This window comes from Ornithodoros turicata, chromosome 1, assembly GCF_037126465.1.
Source record: "Ornithodoros turicata isolate Travis chromosome 1, ASM3712646v1, whole genome shotgun sequence".
Lineage (NCBI taxonomy): Eukaryota > Metazoa > Arthropoda > Arachnida > Ixodida > Argasidae > Ornithodoros > Ornithodoros turicata.
The window spans coordinates 2,029,454-2,048,182 of NC_088201.1; the positions used below are offsets into that span (position 1 = coordinate 2,029,454).

Consider the following 18,729-nt stretch of genomic DNA (forward strand, 5'->3'; position numbering starts at 1 on the left):
TTTTGAGTGTCTGCCGGATCTCGCAATAAATCTCCAATAAACGTCATTTCTGTGCCCTACGCACAGTCCGCACGCATATCTTCGTGCGATATGCAAATGGTAGATGCACATGTATGTGTGCATGTACTCTGTGCATTTATGCAATCTTGGCAAAATGTTGTATTGTTTGTTTTTTGCTTTTTTTCTCTCGCGCCTGTGGAATCCTGCGGATTTGGAAATCCTACTTCGCCGAACAAATTAACTTTCCACCGCAAAGTCTTCCACTTTCGTGTGCAAGCTGATGCAAACCGTTTTGTCTTTAAAGTTTGAGACACCCTAAAAAATTGTCCTGTAGTTACTATTTGGAAAGCCCGTAAGATAATGTAACCGAAAGAGGGATTAGGGCTTCTACCATTTGGATCATCCGTGGGTCAGTTTTCGGTTTTTGTTTTTCAGAGTTTATTCTGCTTGCCAAACTGTGAGTTTTAACGAGCGTAGCTGGACATTAGCGGCTTACGGCATTTGAAGAAAGAAAATATGTTTTCTTCATTTTCTCTAGTCACAGCAGTGCCCACATCAACTCTTCACCTTTTGGGTGTCCTGCGTGCTGTGCTGCCCATGTTTTCTCAAGCTCATGTAAAGGCAACTTGCGAGGCCATTTTGCACGTCATGACTGCTGGCCACCCCGTAAGTGAAGATTTCAGAAGCTGCTTTGTTGGTTTTCAATGTTATTGTGGGCTTGCGATCTTTTCTTAAATGAGTGGCTAAAAGGATACCCCAATTGTGGGTTTCTCTGGAAGACAAAACTGGGGGGCTTGTATCACTCTTTCCCCCAAGAGATGCCACGAGATTGAGTCAGTGTGTTCCAACCCCTCTGGCATATTTTCGAAGTGTTACGATAAGAAGTCTATCGCTGAGAGGAGGCGAAATAGCGTCTGTTTTCTGTAGACTTCCTGGATGCCACAGATGACCCTGAAGCTACAAGTGGCCTCCTGTGTGGTGTTTCTATGGCAGCTGTGATTTGAGGGTTGAGCCTAGAGAAGTTGTTGTTGAGACTAGAAGTAACTTCGTGTACCTGTTTTCAGATGGTGGTCCGTTGTAGTATCATGGCCATTCACAGCTTGTTTTTGGCAAAACCGGCTGTCAGCAGCCTCAGCCCCGAGCTCAATGCACAGCTTCTAAACGTACGTGTTTTGTTTTCAACTTGAAGCGTGCTCGCATTGATCGATTGATTGTGAGAAATCTTGTATTTCTAGGCGTTGTACGACTATCAGCCAAGTATAAACGATGCAAAGACAATACTGGTCTGGCTCCAGATGATGCTGGAGGGCCTGATGAATTTACATCGGTATGGCTTCTGAGAGGCATCTTGAAAGTGTTTATTCATATACTGTACCATATTTATCTGCATATGACGCAATTTTTGTGCCTGGAAAAGAAACCCTTAAAGCAGTGTCATACTACCATCAGTGCATTTATGTTACACATGGTGCCCAAATCACCCCTACACCCCCCAGGGAAAAAAAAATAACCCTTTGGTGTTTGCCGCTTCTATCTGGGGCCACTGCAACTATGAAATAGTTGTCTTAGGCATTGTCAACAAGCGTGATATGGAAGACTTGTATGTCTGCAATATCGCCATGCCGTGAGTCCCACGCAGTGTTCACCTTCCAGGTCTTGATGCATCTGTCCAGCACGGACAGTTATCTTTCTATTGGAATGCAAGAATTGCACTTTGCATTGTTCCTGCATTTGCGTTACACGAGGATTATTGTCTACCTTTGTACACGTCTTCGACAATACCTCTTTCAGGATCTCCGCAAACTTGTGCCTCACCAACCTGCCCAAGTTCCTTGGCGTCTCAGTCAACTGTTGGCTCACTGAAAAGACGGAACTTCACGTGCACATTTCTGGCGTGATCACGGTACGGAGGCGAGCTTCCCCCTCAATACCTTTTGTAGTCTGGTTGTGGCGGATTGTAGGATGAGCATTATGCTTTTTACAGAAAAAATGAGCAAGGTATTGCTCACCATTATTAGGAGGTATTGAATGGGTACACATGCTAGAATCCCTCCTTCCGAGAATGTGTGTGTAGAGCCTTTAGGGTTAAACAGTGCAGTACCCCTGTCAGACAGCATGCTAAATGTCAGTTAGGCATTTGTATTTCTCTGTCATTTATTGCAGTCAGATAAGCAGTAACTGGCCTTTCCAGTGGCTGATGTTCATACCGGTAACTGAGAACCATTTTGCGAATGAGGTGAAAGACAAGTCATGTAATGCTACCACAATGCAAAAATAGCATTGCTGTGTAAAGATAAAATGTGTTTTAACATTCCTTAGCCCTTGTTTTTATATACAATCGCCGACCGAGTTTTCTGACTTCTGGGAGCCACGAAACCAGTCCGAATTTTTAGTGACTGGCATAAATCCACTTTATTTCAAAAGCCGTCACTCAGAATATTCAAAGTGACTTAAACAAGTACCATACATAGGGCCCTATGTTTCGGGATTAAACCACGTAAACGTCTACAAAGTGTCTACGAAATTGCCAGATTGATTTTCTGCCGTTACAGTGTTAACTATGTTATGCTAGCGCTAAAACAGTACAAAGTACCATGTAATGCCTCATATATCTCCATCAGCCTAGATGCGCAAGCACTTCATGCAGAATTTGAGATTTGCCACAGCAGAAAAACCAGGGCCTTAACAATACCTGTTAGCGTTCATCGGTGTAGTCACCACAGAACGCATTCCCACTGTGGACGAGGGTACCGTAATTTCACGCGTATAAGCCGCACTGCCGCAGGGCGCGTTTTTAGGAACGTTTTGAAAATTTTCTTGCAGATAAGCCGCACTGGCAGATAAGCCACAGGCAATACGATACGACTGATTTGCGCGACAAAGGAGACCATAGAGAAGGCCATAAACCCTGTGGTCCATATTCCGAGATCGGCATAGCGTACAACAAAGGAGGTCAGATATAGAGTTCTACCAATATCGGATTGTGCCCTTGTTGGGCGTTTTTCGTGGAGTGATGGGGTCAATGGTCTTCCAGAAGACGTGAATCACTGTCACCGCTTTCGTTAAAGCTGCTTGGGGGGAATGCACCAGGAAGATTAATTTACTCGAACGTGGACCCATCCCTGTTACGCACTGTTCGTGCATCGACAGGGCAGTGCTGTTCCAGAGACACTGTTGGCCCTTTCGTTAAAACCAGCGTATGGGGAAAATGCCAGGAAAAAATAGTCATCTGATAAGCCGCACCTGTGGATAAGCCGCAGAGCACCCGTGAGAAAAAAAATCTTGCATAAGCCACGGCTAATACGCCTGAAATTATGGTACATCAACGATATCCTTGTCGCTGTCATTGTTTCTACCTTTGCTTATCACAGGGCTGCCGCTGCCGGCAACATCATGTTAGTCCCGATTGTCAATGAATTTGCATCTTTGCCTCTACTGTACATATCTGTCACAGTAACATCCTCACTTGGAATTGAGGTCGACATCTCTGTATTTGCAATACTCAGATACTAGTCGAAGACACATGTATTCAAAGATCAGCTCTTGCAACGTATCTGGAATGCAGCATTTTGTTTTAGTCGCGCGCAAATAAGCTTTGTCTACCCACACGTGTGTGCTGCGCTTCTACACATGCATTGTTAAGGCCCCGGGTTTTCCTCAGAATATCGCGGAATCCTTCGTTTAGCACGGAACTTCGCGGAATCCCTTATTTTTAGGGTTGTGCAGATATTTGAGTTCCCGAATTCGAATCGAATATCAATCACTCGAAGTATTTCATTAGCGAATTGAATACCCAATGTTTGGATTTCCGAATGTCCGACTATTCGCGGAATACGAACACCTCCCGAAAGTGGGCTTCACCTGACGCTTCCCCTCTCATGAGGTGAAGCCTGCTTTACGAAATTGTCCATGCTGTGGGAACCATACAATAGCCATCTACTGCTTGAGTAGCCCGACAGAATGGTAGGTAATGTGTTCAGTGTAGAGCAGTCCACCGTAAACAAACTATTCGTGGAGTGTTTCAAAGTTGCATTGATGAATTGGAATGGAGTTGTTGTTAGGCACATTGAGGCTTGTGCTGTTTTTGTCTGTCTGTGTGTTTCTGCCTCAGAACCAGCTACTTTGCATCATGTCTCGCAGACACTTTTACAAAGCTGCGTCCGTCCCCTGGTGGAAGCACTCGGTGCTGTCAAGTTTGACGATAGCCACAGTGGGGTGTTACCCTTCCACAAGATGATTGGTCACCTTGACCGAGCTCTTCAGTACCAGTTCCACGCTGCCTGGGCTCACACTGTACATACGTGGGCAGTTGCTTTCGATGTAAGCCTGTTTTGTAAACTCTCAACTTTGCTCTCGGATCTTCACCCCGTTTCCTTTTTTTCTTCACTCTAGGTCCTGGGCGGCAAGTTTCCCATGCAGACGAAACGGGTGCGTACCTAATGAACTCATTTTGACATTGGAATGTCTTCTCTTACTGTGCTTTGTAGTCACTACAGCTGCTGGCGGATCTGCGCGATACCAACAAGTTCTTGAGCACATACCTTCTGGACAAGGCCATAGGTTCGGCGGTGAAAGCAATGGGACCCCGCATTGTGCTCGAAGCCGTGCCTCTAAAAATCACCGGACACAAGTAAGACCCCGAGGGTTTATCCGGAGTCTGCCGTTTAGTGACGTTTTGAGTTTTTGTCGTTTGAAAAGTAGTCAAGCTGCTGTATAGTTAGGGAGTGGCTTTTACGGGTTAAACCCAGTTCCGCCCGGTTTGAGCGTGTGGAGACTTATTCGCAGGTATTTGCCTCTTGTCTCTGGTGCTCTGCATTGTGGAATTATATTAGGGGAAGACTCTCTCACGTTTCACCGAGACAGTGAGTCTGGTGTCGTTTGGAAAGATTCGGCACAGTGAATTGGATGGTGGTCTTTGTTGTGAACCAAATGCAAATCATCTCTGCACACAGCATCGTAATGCTGTGAAGCTGGCCTCATGCATGGCGTGTTCAATCATTAAAGCATTTCACACTGTTCACTTTCCTCATCTTAGTGGATCTGTCGAATCACACGGTTGTAAAATTTCTCCTTTGGGACTCGCCCTTATACATAGAGCCTGAAGTTTTAGGGTTTTACCCGATTCTTCCCCGAATTTGCACCCCGAATTGAAGGTTGCCTATATAGGGTGAAACCCGATTTTTACCCGGCAAATTGCCCTCACTGGGATGTCTGAAGGAATGCACTAACTTACTTGTTTGGCAGAAAAATGCAGTTACAGCACCGTTTGTACCAAACCACTACAGTTAGTTTGAATAACTGAGCCCGATTTCTCCCCAAATTTAGCGTACTGGAAGTTTTTTCACACGAATTTGCATGAATTTAGTGCACATGTTTTGTTACCCGATTTTTGCCGCCCGAATGTAGGAAAAAATATTTCCGGAAAACTTCAGGCTCTACTTATACATAAGTTACATTGTTAGAGACTGTTTGCTATTGCTTCAAGCCACGATAGTTGACTTAGTAGCTACACAGAGCTCTGATTTGCACGAATACCTGTGTACATTTATGCGCCACATGTTCACATAAATGGGATGTACATCGTTTGCGTGACATTACGAGGGTGAGTCTGGTTCTCCTTTTTGAGGAGTTCTATAATACATTCGTAGCTCAATAGGAATTCATGGGAACCTCTGAACATCTCCATTACCCCATTCCCAAGGGTTTTGAGCAATCCCAGAGTGAGCGCCGTCTTCGTCTTGCGTTTTTCAGTGATGACCCAGACTTTCCGAGAAGCTGGTTGTTACCCCTCATGCGAGACAGCATCCGGGGCACGGAACTGGCATTCTTTGTTGACTACTTCCTCCCGTTGGCCAATACCCTGCATCACAACGGTCCGTACTAATGGCTATTTTATTTATTTATTTATTTATTTATTTTGAAATGTACTGCAGGCTAATACAAGCCCAAGCGGGAGTGAATGTTGAAACACGTATACAGCAGAAGGATATTCCGTCATAATCGTGAAAAAACGAAACAGAAAAATGTATAATTACAGCAATGGTAACACTAGCAGACATTAACAAGATCAAAGGAAAAGTATAGAAATAATGAAGCATGATAAACGAGCACAATAAATACAGTGGGCATCTCCAGGTCGAGATAATAATATACCTTATATAACAAATTCAAGTGGGCATCAAAGGATCCGTATGATTCCACCCCTCAATTGTTCGGGGAAAATAAGAATTTTTCTATGTCGGTTTGTGCGTGCAATATTGGAACTAGTGCGTGAGAATGGACATGCCTTGATCGTCTTCCTAAGTTAGATATTTGCCTCGTCGAACGTGCATGGCTAGGTACAGAATGGCTGAGGTTATAATCTTGCGGCTATTTTACGCCTTGCAGTTGTCGAGGAAAAAGAACGAAATGCCCCTCTTTCGAAGACGTACCAACTCCTAGAACTACAAATTTGGGCATTACTTCCTGGATTCTGTACAGCCGCTACCGACATAGTTGCAGTACGTACAGTCCTCTTGGGGCTTCGTAATCATTCTAATAATTAAGTCTAACCACACTCCCGCAGTCCTTCAGCAAACTGGCCAAAACCCTGGGGGAAGCTCTGAACAACAGACCCGACCTGCGGCTCGAAGTGATGTCGGCACTTCGGTTGCTGATTAACACTGCATCGAACAAAGGTTAGTTCTGCTCAAGTTTCTGAGCAGGTGATATCTTGTAGTGTCGTAATTTTTGCAATTTTTTGCACGCACGGTTAGTGTGCTTTGTTCCTTCGTCCCTTTTTCTTTAAAAAGAAATTGGCATTTGAATAAAAGGAGTATGCCCATGGCCCGTTTTCAATAGACTTGTCACCCCTAGCGGCAAAATGTCAAATGTTGTGTGCCCGCAGTAATCATAGGGACGCTCATGCAGACTGGCGCGTAGTGTGCCAAAGGGGGGATATGCAGAAATGAAGGAATGAAGACTACAAAACATCGTCAAGACTGAGTCTAAAATGTGCACATAACCATGAAGCCCCCCCCCTACCACCTCATGCATGTGCATTACAATGCAAGCAGTATTGAACCAATGCATCCACTTGAAATCTTGACAGTTTTGGACCATGAATTTTTCATGATAGGATGTTAGTTCCCCTCCAGTTCTCTGAGAAGTTCAATCCTTGCGATTTCTCTATGACGCAGAAGCAGATTTGGCTGAAGTGGGTCGTTTTGCCAAAAACTTCCTGCCCATCTTTTTCAACTTGTACACTCAAGAAACTAACGGGTCTCACGAAGAAGGCGCCCGACTCGCGGTGTACGACACCATCAAGGTTTATATCGGGACTGCAGACAGAAAGGTGCGTTTTTTTCGGAATCTTACCCATTTTGTGCCATTGATATCTACAGGGTGTCCAGGGATGAGCAATTGCTTCTTCTCCTCTTGCTGTGTCCACCGAGCTTGCAGTGGTCAAACTCTCCACAAAGCGTCCCTTTTCTGCTTCAGTTTGAGTGGTAGAAAAACTGCAGGGACCTTGTGTACGCGATAGTTAGGACGAGTTCAGTTTCTCAGCTACGGGTACTCAAACTGGTTGTTAATGATGGAAGCAGGAAGTCACTGAAAAGGTTAGCCAGCTGTAGGACTTGAACCCACATCTTCTGGATTACCGGGCCTGGGCTCTTATCGAGTGAGCTAAGCTAACGCACCTCCCCAGCGGCTTCCAAGGGTGCGTCATCTGAAGGGACAAACCAACCACTCTCTCACTCATCCTCCTTTCACTCTTACATTTTTGCTCACTCATACACACATCCATGCGACGGGATCGATCGACGCAAGCGGCATCTGTTGAACATGATGGCAATTGATGTTCTGAGGCTGGAACACATAGAAAGGACAAATACATAAGTAGCCTCAAGTGCCTAAGAAATTAATGATGAAAGGAGGAAGTCACTGAAAAGCCACTCGAGGGTTTGTACGTATTTGTCCTTTCTATGTGTTCCAGCCTCAGAACATCAATTTCCATCATGTTCAAACTGGTTGTGCTCCCAATGGCACGCAATAGTGCCAGTATACTGGCTGATTATCTGACGAAATAGTACATTGAGCAGACAGGACACTGCCTAAATATCCGTTTGCATGAGCATGAATATAGAACTAAGACCAGAGACTATAGAGATTGCAGTTGCAAAGGTATGTTGGAACAGACCCGAGTGAAAGGCAGATACACAGATCAGGTGCAGCAAGAAATTCTTGAATGATTTCTGGAATACTGCAAGCATATTTTTATTCGTGATGTACTAATTTTTGCGAATTTCGTGGCCGCTTAAAAGATCGCGAAAAATTCTACTCACGAACGCAACTTGACATTGATCCCATGGAAGGAAACCGACCTGGAATCGCGAAACTAAGTACATCGCGAATAAAAATGCGTTTCTCGCAAGCCTAACAGCCCTCCCTCTCCAAGCGGTTTTATGCGTGGCATATTAAGTCGTTGAATGAACTAGGTTTAAATGTGTAGCAGTCACGTAATTTTTCTAACCCTCTAGCTGTGCAGCGCTCTGTTCCTCAAGGCAACGGAGAAGTTATCCGCAAAGGCTTCCAGCAGACATGCGATCCTGGACTTGGCCCGTGCACTTCTCTGCAAAATGGACACGGGGGATATCCAAGCGCTGTTCGACATTGCAAAAGCAAACATCCAGGTGATATACATTGGCAGCCCTAAGGTAGCTATAGTTTGCTACAGGTGCCTCACTAACACGTCACCACACTGGCAGACACACCGCTCGGTAATAGAACAGATTCCCCCCCTCACTAACCATGCTTGGCATAAATCGTGGTTTGGCTTCATTAACTGAGGTGTGTGTATTGCTGAATTGTCTTCCCCCCAGAATCAAGGAATGCACATATTTATGCTGCCCTGTAAACGTACTTGTGAGCGTTGCCCTAACTGAGAATCCCCGTACATGCCAAAGACTTTGTCTTGACACTGTTTGACCCAACGTTGGCACCGTGAGGCAACCATGGCTCTGAGCACAATACAAGCATCAGGTACGGGGGGTTAATATGCATCCTGGGCAATCTCAAAGGTCTGCTGGAAAACAGCAGAGCCAGGTGGTGATTGGCTTTATCCGGGTACTGATCAAGTACCGGGTTACGATTCTGTGTACTTTCACTTTACTTCCAGTACGTACATTTTCAGTTGTGTACAAGAAACCTTTTCCATAATAAAAGATGCATGAATGAATCTTTTATTATGGATAATAAAAAATTATCCCCCCCCCCCTATGAATCACGAAGTAACAATACTTTCCATTAGCACAGCTACATGCACATGCAGAGACATACATGGAAATTATGCCATCGATTGTATTCGCCAGTAAGCACTAAGCACCTTTAGGCCTAGCATATGCAAAAATTTTTCCATCGCTATTTAAGCGATCAAAGCATAGTCACTTCATGAAATTTTCTCACCAGCAAACAATGACACATGGTGCTATACAAACGTTCCAATGTACTTGAGGGTACTACTTTGTACTTTCCTTTAAGTTGGGGTACATTGCCCACCACATCCCAGTCTAAAGCACAGCCAACCCCCCGGAGTCCATGTTGATTAGCGGTGTTAACGTGCAATAATAAATATACGAGCAATCTGGACCAACTATTTTTGCAAATATTTTTCTGGTCACAGCTGCATCATGTCGTCTTTAGCTCCTTTTATTCCATGTTTCAGAGTGACGACCGAACGTTGCAAAAAAAATCGTACCGGGTTCTAGAAGAGATCTGCCACGCCAGCGCAGATACAGGGCAAACATTCTTGGAATCACACATCCCGCAGCTTCAGAACCTCCTGCTCGACAACTTGAGGCTCACCTCGCCTTCATCACGCGCGGTGAGCATCGGCACTTATCAGTAGGGCCCGGATTTTTAGGCATTTGCCTAGAATTGCCTATAAATGCCTAGATGCGACATTTTCTGGGTTGCCTGCCTTTTTATTGACTCTGTTGAATCATTTTTAGACGCCATAACAGCCTTGTTTAGAGGTGTAAGTGTGAGAACGCCTTTCAGGTTCGTGCTGAGGGCTGCATTTTGCTTTTTGTTTCTGCGTGTTTGCACCTTTTGTTCATTTTTTGTCTTCGGTTTCCTTCAGTACCTTGGTTTGCTAAAGCGGTTCATGTATATTTCATCAAAAGATGTGACTTCTCTGAGCCCTTCAAGATCTTCCAAGGCGGTGAACTAAAAGTGTTATTCGCCTCAGCATTCGTGTATTAGCCTTGAAGCGAGCAAGGTTTCCTTGATGGGGCATTCTAAAAGTCTGGGAAATCCACATATGCTCTAAAGTCATGCGAATTCGGGTGGGCAATCTGGCTCCATTACTCAAAATGAACTGTACTGGTTTGGTACAAACAGTGATGTAACTGCATTTGCTGCTAAACAAGGTAGTGTGCATTCCTACAGATGTCTCAGTGAGGGCAATTTGCTGGGTAAAAGTCGGGCTTTACCCTAAAGAGGCAGCCTTCAATTCGGGGTGGAAATTCGGGGAAGCAACGGGATAAACCCCAAAACTTGAGGCTCTACTTCTAAAGAGAGTGAAGGGAAACAACAACAACAACTTTATTTTTTACTTTGGAGAGTGGGGAGGTTCATCGCCACAGGGAGGAGGGAAATGGGGTGTAGGTAGGGCCTGACTTTTTAGGGTTAAACCCGTATCCGCCCGATATTTACCCCCCGAACGAAATCTGTAAAATTCGGGTTTAACCCGAATCTACCCGAAAACATCCAGGTCGCGTGGCGCACTCATAAGCGTGCATTAAAATAAAGTTTGATAACATTGCTAAACATTAGTTCCACGTTAAGACAAATTTTTATTAAACAATAAAAAATCACCCGAATACACCCGAATTCCTGACGACAGAATATGCCGTAACGGGATTTAACCCGAATACACCCGAATTTTCCAATGAAAAATATCGCCCGATATTTACCCCCCGAATTTGGCCAAAAATAAAACCCGAAAAAGTCAGGCCCTAGGTGTAGGGAAAGGAGCAGGATGGTGTATAGCAGACCACTTCTCACAAAGGCCTTAGGATAATCCAAAATCGTTTTAGCCATGTATTGGGCTGCACTAGAATGCCTTTGGTACACTGCTTAAAGGTGTTATAATATGTAGGAAAAATGAATTGTCACAAGGGCCCCAGTACTCAATGGGTACACTAATGCGTAAAACACGTGACCTCGTTTCCCCTGCAGCCAAGACTGCGCTGCCTGTGCCTGCTCATGGCTAGCCTCAACCAAAGCAATAAACCTTTTGCACTGGCTGTACTCCGTGAGGTAAGTGGTCCACCTTCTTCCATTAGATTCACCAGTAACGGAAGCCCGCTGGACGCCTTTAATGTTGCAGGCGGTGCTCTGTGTGCGCGTCAACTCTGCAAAAGTCCGACAGGCTGCCTACCTGGTAGTGCTCGAGGTAGGACGAGCTCTTTCCCGTTGGAGTACCACACCCGAGGCGGGCATACAGGAGCTAGTGGAGCAGCTGGCAGCAGGATTTGCCGGAAGCGCTTATGCCATCAGCTGCACAGTCCTGGCACTGTCAGCGGTGCTTTATGAGTTCAAAGGTAGGTCTAGTCTAAAACAAAAGCCTACTTCAGCCTATGTCTCATGGCGAATTCGGGTGGTCATTTCGGAGCAACTTTATTTGCCAGATCTCGAGCAGTCATGTTCGCTTGGTCAAAATGAAGCAAATCTCGCATGTTCGCGTGGCGCTTTCCGAGCGCTCGGAATTTGCTAGCTAGCACTTTTTTTTTGCCCGGTCTCAAAACGATCGAGCAGCAGATTGCTCAACTGTATCCGGTGTCGTCACATCCGCACTGCAACGGTGGCGAGTGCCCTCATTGGCCCGCATGTTGAAATCACGTGGTTTAGCAGACGACAGAACTCGAAGACTTGCGACCGCAACGCCCCTAGCGTGATCCAAGTACCTAAAACCGCTAGATTCCTAGCAATCATGGTCGGGTGGCAACGGTCACGTGATCCAGCTCGGTCGCCGACCTAGCAATTTCCAAGCGCTCGGCCGTTTTGCTACGAAATGACCACCCGAATTCGCTATCAGTCCGTTGTCGTATGGGCATACAAGTTCACGCCAATCACCCCAGATTATTTCAATTTATTTTTTATTATCGTAGGAGACAACAAACATGCACAATCAGATCCATACAGCTTCCCCCTCCTTTGGAACATGGATAATACATACAGAGTAACAGTGCCATCCCATAGGTATTTTCTAATGCAACGCAATCTGAGAGAGAAATATTCCGAGTCACTCTACTGGGCCTTTTAGCTCACGTTCTTCAAGACCTTCATGTTAGCTGAGAAGCCGAGAAACCTTAGAATTACAGTCGCCGACCACCAATTAAAACTTCCCATTTTTCCGACAAAACTGCTGGCACCATCAAGCGTCCCATAGAACCGATAATTCTGACCGTTCCTAGATGTACTTGATTATTCATACTCATCTATAGAGCCTGAAGTTTTCAGGTATTTTCTTTTTCTTTTATTTATTTTATTTTATTTTATTTGTTTATTTATTTTCATGGAGAAAAAAACATGTTCCAAATTTATGCAAATTCAAGAGGAAAATTTTGCAACATTCTGAATTCTGGGGGCAGATGGAATGTTAAACGCTATTACTCTGCTGTGTTGCGATAGCGCACAGTAAAAAGTGCACACTTAAAAGGGTTCACTTAAGTTTGCTTAGCCATGTGAGATTTTAGTGTGCATGTAAATGAGAAATTGGCATGGCAACTGTATTCAGTTTGGCTACTTGAAAAAAAAAACAAAAAAACTGGTAGATGTTTCAGACATGATAGGATGTGTCCTCTAAGGACACTGTAGCCCCAGATAAAATGTTCAAAGTTGAGTTCCTTGTAGTTTTTACCGCAATATTTTTTAGGATTCTATAGCGCATGTATTGATACGTATTGGCGGCGGGATGCTGTTGGAAGTCGTCACTAGGCGGACTGACAATGGGAAGTATACTTTGTGTATGTAGCACTCGTTGTGTCAGTCTTGGTTATTAAGTGGGTCTGACGAAAACCATGTAGTAAGCAGAAATGACGCAATTAGGGGTGCGCAAGTTACGCAAGTAAATATGGTTGTTACGGCTACTTGCGACTTGGTCTCTACCCAAGACTGGCAAAAACCATATTATGGGCTTTGAAAGTGTGGTTAGTACAATTGATATTTTTCTGCAGGTCAGTACGCTGGAGACATGCTGAACCACATAGTGGACGCTGTGGGCCTCTTGATGGCATCACCCAGTAGGGAAGTTATCCAGGCTAGCCTCTATTTTGTGCGCATGCTGCTTGTGCTCCTCAAAGAGGAAGAGCTTGCTCTTCACCTTGAGAAGCTGGTAAGTTTTGATAATTGAAATTGCTTTACCTTTCAGTGTACGTGCGCCTGTGAACCAAGCTGTGAATCGCTTGCAAAGTAACAATAACCTTCATTACAGGTCACGTGGCTCTGCAACCTCACCGAAGATTGCAGAAAGCATTTTCGCGTTAAGCTGCGAAACGTGTTCACTAAGCTCATTCGGCGCTTTGGGTAAGGCGTTCCGCTTTATGTGTTACGATGCAAATTTGGAAAGGGGGCATGAGATCATTTGCAGATCATGACCGTGGACGAGTTCAAATGCAGAAAGCCTGTGGCTGAAGACTGCTTGCTACCGTGGTTATTATAAGCACGGTTTTTTTTTCTGCAATGAGGCCTTGATTAGCCCAGGAGCTTAGTTGTTTGTCGAGGGCCACTTTGAAGATATGGTGCACCCTAATTGAACCTCTGTATGCAATAAGGGGATAAGTCGACTTATCCTCTTTTTACTATTTTTGTTGCAATGACATCTACATACCAGTATGCACCTGCCAATGAAAACTTAGGACCTTATTGCGATTTGTTGGCCCGCTACAGCATGGTAAAAAACAGGAAATGCATGTGTGTCAATGGGACGGACAATCAGATCAAGCCCCTTTTTTCATTTTGGGGATTTTTCGACTTATCCCCTTATTGCATACAGAGGTTCAACTATGATGATGCAGAATGGAGATCACGAGTCGCGACGTAAAATTCTGTGTGAGTCTACAATGACCCGAAAAAATGTTCTCTCGTTGAGGTATGCACTTTTCTTGTACAGGGTTTTCATCTATTGTGCGTTCATGGGGAAACTACGCTATACAGGCGTCCTCAGCCAGTGGATTTTTGTTTCATGCATAGTGATGTCGTGTGAGAGGACATATATGTACGGCATTGAGATACATCGGATGTTTCTAGTACCACCTCTGAAATTAATTGCGTTCCTACATCTTCAGATCTGCTCAGATAAACCAAAAGCTGGTGCTTAAGGCAACGTGTGATCAACAGCACAAAAGCTCTCAAACTAATTTTGTTTACAAATGCTACTTGAAAAAAAAAATGGACGCGCATTTATGAGATTCTCTAGTTTCGAGCATATTGTTGTTGTTTTTTACGTAGAATGTAGTCACAGTAGCTAGCTTTAGTAGTTATGATACCGGTTATTGCTGTGCAAGTTTGTTGATGGGGCCAGGCATGTTCATTGTTGTACTGCTGCAATACTCTTTGTTGTTTGTAGTGCAGTAATTTGTGATAGAGTAGTTTGACTGTACCTTTGAGTGGTAGCTACACTAGCTGTACAGATTTTAAGTATCTTACTCGATGCAGCTATGAAAACATTGCGGGGATGGTGCCGGAATCGCACCGAAAGCAAATCTCCAACATCAGAAAAATAGAGGCCCGCAGAAAAAAACTGAGGCAACAGGATGAAAACGAGGAAGAGGTGTGGACGAGAGAGGAAGAACCTATCATAGCCGGGCCTGGTGCCAAAGGGTATGTCAACTAGCTAGTCATTTGCAGTTGTTCAATAACAGAGACAATACGTCGATTAATTGGAACGATTAAAGTGTGGCAGGATTATCCACACTCTTGAAACAGAACTTGTGTCTGCATAACACTGTCCTAACCAATTCCGCCATTCCAAATGACACTGTTTTCTTCCCCGATTTGTTGAAAATGTTGAGGGGTGTACAGCCTTTTGTGACATATATAGTAGCTGCATAAGTGTCGCAAAAAGGTGTATGCCCATGCTTTCCGCAAATCAGGATTGATAACTGCATCATTCTCAGGGTGTCTACAAACCCGGAAAAGCGCTAATTGTTAGGAAATCCTGATGCAGCTGGAAAAGTTCTGGGGAATGTCAGGGAAATTGCCAAAAAGCAGCTCGAGTCAGAGAAAATCGCAGGCAGTTGCCACGACGCCATGCAGCCAAAGTGAAGCGAAATCCTCGAGTGACGTTTCCACCGAAGACGAACAAAGGTCGCCGCGTGTGTCAGCAATACATCCATGTGTGTCAACACTGTCTATGCCTTCGGGGATTACCGCTGGAAGGTCACGATCTCGCAAAAAAAAACAACAACAACAACAACAACAAAAGAGAAAGAAAGAGAGATTAGGAAAGGACTTAATACACAAGAGGAGAAACAAAAACACCCGATAACACCCGAAGGCACAACTATCTCCCGATTTTCACCCCCCCCCCCCCCCCCCCCCGAATCTGAGAAGGGCATTTAACTCGAAAAAGTCACTCCCTACTAAGAAGTAGACTACTAGTAGTAGTCTGTGTTTGACTTGGTGGCAACTCCAAGGTAATGCTGATGACTGGAAAGTAACGGGTTCGAATCCTACAACCGGTTGTGTTGCCCGAGGCATTCCCTAGGATTCCTGACAGACTTCTGACACAGATATCGATTATCTTCTCGCAAAGTCGGCCCAGGGCACATATACTAAGCTCCTTATCTCGCGCTCTTTCGTGCCGTCCTCTCTCCATCTCTCAAAGTCTGGACACCGCTCACAGCTATAGTTGTGTAGGGGTGCAGTCACGGAATGAGAGAAAATAAGAGTTCAAGGTTGCAAGTTGCGATTTTTTTTCCTGTCAGGGGCACGGATTGGGTGTAGGGAACGCAGTAGCATTGATCTTATTGTGCCTATAAATGTCTATTTTGGTGTTAGTGCCTATTTTAGCCGAAATGCCTAAAAAACGTTTATTTTTTTTGCTTCGAATATTGCCTAAAATTGCTGTTTGAAGCATAAGGAAAAGTTAGTGATGCGTTTTTCTTTTTCCACATGTAGTATCGACGAACTGCTGCAAGAAAGTAGTGATGAAGAACTCCCAGAAGATGACCAAGTCGTAAAGCGAAAAAAAGGGCGTCGTGCATCCAAGAAAGTCCCATCCGCATGGATCGAGGAACAAGGAGACACCGAGATCGTAGACTTCCTCGATCCTTCAGCAGGAAAGAAAATAACATATTGTAAGTTCACCGTGAACTCGAGTGAAAATACAAAAAGAAACACGCACATCACAGGAAAGAAAAAAACACACCCTATCGTAAATTGATGTTACCAAGCGCGTGTTTTATGGAACAAGTTAAATTTGAGTAAAATTTTAATGAAGCACAGTTAATTAGAATTTCAGGCATTATGCTTTTTAATCACTCTTTCAGGAAAAGTTGTTCTGGGACCATCAGAGAAATAATAAACTTGCTGTCAAATGGAACGGAGAAGTAGAGAGCTGACAAGGAGAGAGACAACACAGAGAAAACTTTCTCAGTGAGAATTTTCTGTGTGTTATCTCTCTCCTTGCCTCTTCCCCTTTCCCCTTTTGTAGCCTTGCTGTGAAACTTAACTGAGATCTTTGTAACTGCATCTGTGTCACTGCAGAGTATGTCAGTTATCTGTGTAACTTTAGCAAAATTGCTGATTGGGATCATGTCAATGAAATAGAACAAGTAGAATGCCACTCAACATGCATGTTTCCATTTTATCTCTAGATTGGAGCAGCTTTGTACCATATTCCATGAAAGCTTCTCCAATGACAACGTAAATACCAATACCATGTGAGGCTCTGCACCTGCTCACCGTAACAGTGTCACATAAGTCCTCCCTATTGGTCTCCTCCATGTTTAATTTATTCGTGCGTGTCTGATTGGCGATACACAACTCTGTGTCAACTCACATTTTTGAATGTACTGTACTTCGCACAAAGGTTTTCCACTGGTATGCCAGTAGAAAATATGTCAAGCAGAGCAACTTAATCTTGAGGTGTATGTTTGCCTACGACTCTATTGTTGTATACAGCCACTGAGACGAAAGAACTTGAGGTGCAACCTTTGTTGACCTCTCACGAGCACTTTCCAAGTTGCACACTCTGGAATCTAATGGGCAGATAAATGCCACTCTCTCACTTGAATCATCTTGGAGGCTCTAAAAAATACCTCAATAAGAAAATGGGCTTTTTGTAACGATGCTTACGTGGTACTTTAAGTGGGCGAGCTGATAGGAACCATTTGTGTGTTTGCGTCTGGGCCTCACAAAGTGTTTCTTCTTTCTCCCCCATCCTGTTTTACTTCATTTGTTTTATGTACAGTGAGCCCTAATTCATGTGTCCTGGAGTAGCCAGTCCCAAGTGTTTTGGGACTAACATCACCACTTTTTTTCTTTTTCCAATCATTCAGTATCGGAGTTGTTGTTACGCTGTAGCTATGAAACGCTTGGCAGATGTGTAGTTTCTGCCGACAGAATTTTTATATTGGCCTTACTATCATTATTCACGACAGCAACAAATCCCAAAGAAGAAAGGAAGGCAGAAGAAGAACCAGCATTCAAGATGTCCAAGGATGGCAAAATTATCATCGGTGACCCAGAGGAGACATCTTTCCAGCATAAACAAGGTGAAATGTGTTAGATGAAATAGGATGAGTTCCACTTGTTGATCTGCAGTGAGCACCTCAATCTGCTACAGAGCAACGAAATCTACAGCCAAGAGCCTCCCGCGTCCAGCAAAGCACACACAATAAGCTACTGCCAGATCGACCAGTGGAATTTCTCATAGCTTAGAGATACTTTTGCTTGATTTCTGGTTCTGGATGAAGGAGAGCAGTGTTGCTCAAAGGTTCAATATATGAATGTGGTGGAGGTATTTTTTTTTTTTTTATTCAATTTGTATTCATATTCACGCCAGCTTCCTACCAAGCTGTTGCTGGTTGCACGCTTGAATTTGTATGTTGCGGTACGAGTTATAAAGTGACTCACGGTGCTTTCGAGGTTACGCTCATGTGTTCGCTAGCCAAAACGCACTAAATGGAAAGCGAAACACAGTACACTTTCGGACAAGTATCATCCCGTCTTCAGCACAGTCGCGCCTTCACTTCACTGTCAACGAATTCTGAACATTTGCGCGAGTCTTTAAATTCCGGTTGACACCTCTCTCCAGCGAGTGCGTATCCTGGCTAAGTGGCTTACCAGCGCCTTCAGCACATTTTTGCAATTTTGATTTGTGATAGTGACCCGTTGTGTTGCTACACTTGAGAGTTTGAAACAGTCATCAGCGATATATCATTTAATCGTGGACGCACACGACAAGGGCAGTGATTGGGGAGTGAAATGTGTCCGTACGTATTTCTACAAAGCTGTACATTGAAATCCACCACCGAATGAGCTGAAACCGCGGCCTCAGGAGCGCATGACCATTAAGGTTGAAGGCTTATCTGGGCTGCAAAGCAGTTGATCTGGACAACAGATGAGCACCTACTCCAATAATCTCTGTCGCTCCAAAGCACGTGGCCCTCTGACACGGAGTGATTTCAGTTTAGGCTCGTTTGCATAGCAAAACACGGTGGTGGATATTTGAACGTGTGT

At 44.4% G+C, this 18,729-nt stretch overlaps 1 protein-coding gene across 1 annotated transcript in view; it reads left to right on the plus strand.

Annotated features, from left to right (window-relative positions):
- Window positions 1–18,729, plus strand: part of LOC135377288 (RRP12-like protein) — a 30,097-nt gene that overhangs the window by 7,517 nt on the left and 3,851 nt on the right. The window contains exons 8-27 of the mRNA XM_064609607.1: window positions 539–666; window positions 1,065–1,163; window positions 1,236–1,327; window positions 1,792–1,903; window positions 4,141–4,320; window positions 4,393–4,428; window positions 4,488–4,630; window positions 5,752–5,873; window positions 6,388–6,500; window positions 6,566–6,677; window positions 7,179–7,333; window positions 8,520–8,672; window positions 9,704–9,862; window positions 11,221–11,301; window positions 11,372–11,585; window positions 13,221–13,378; window positions 13,478–13,569; window positions 14,701–14,865; window positions 16,165–16,343; window positions 17,649–17,762. Coding sequence (XP_064465677.1) covers window positions 539–666; window positions 1,065–1,163; window positions 1,236–1,327; window positions 1,792–1,903; window positions 4,141–4,320; window positions 4,393–4,428; window positions 4,488–4,630; window positions 5,752–5,873; window positions 6,388–6,500; window positions 6,566–6,677; window positions 7,179–7,333; window positions 8,520–8,672; window positions 9,704–9,862; window positions 11,221–11,301; window positions 11,372–11,585; window positions 13,221–13,378; window positions 13,478–13,569; window positions 14,701–14,865; window positions 16,165–16,343; window positions 17,649–17,762 — 2,607 coding nt within the window. The remainder of the gene's footprint in view (window positions 1–538; window positions 667–1,064; window positions 1,164–1,235; window positions 1,328–1,791; window positions 1,904–4,140; window positions 4,321–4,392; window positions 4,429–4,487; window positions 4,631–5,751; window positions 5,874–6,387; window positions 6,501–6,565; window positions 6,678–7,178; window positions 7,334–8,519; window positions 8,673–9,703; window positions 9,863–11,220; window positions 11,302–11,371; window positions 11,586–13,220; window positions 13,379–13,477; window positions 13,570–14,700; window positions 14,866–16,164; window positions 16,344–17,648; window positions 17,763–18,729) is intronic.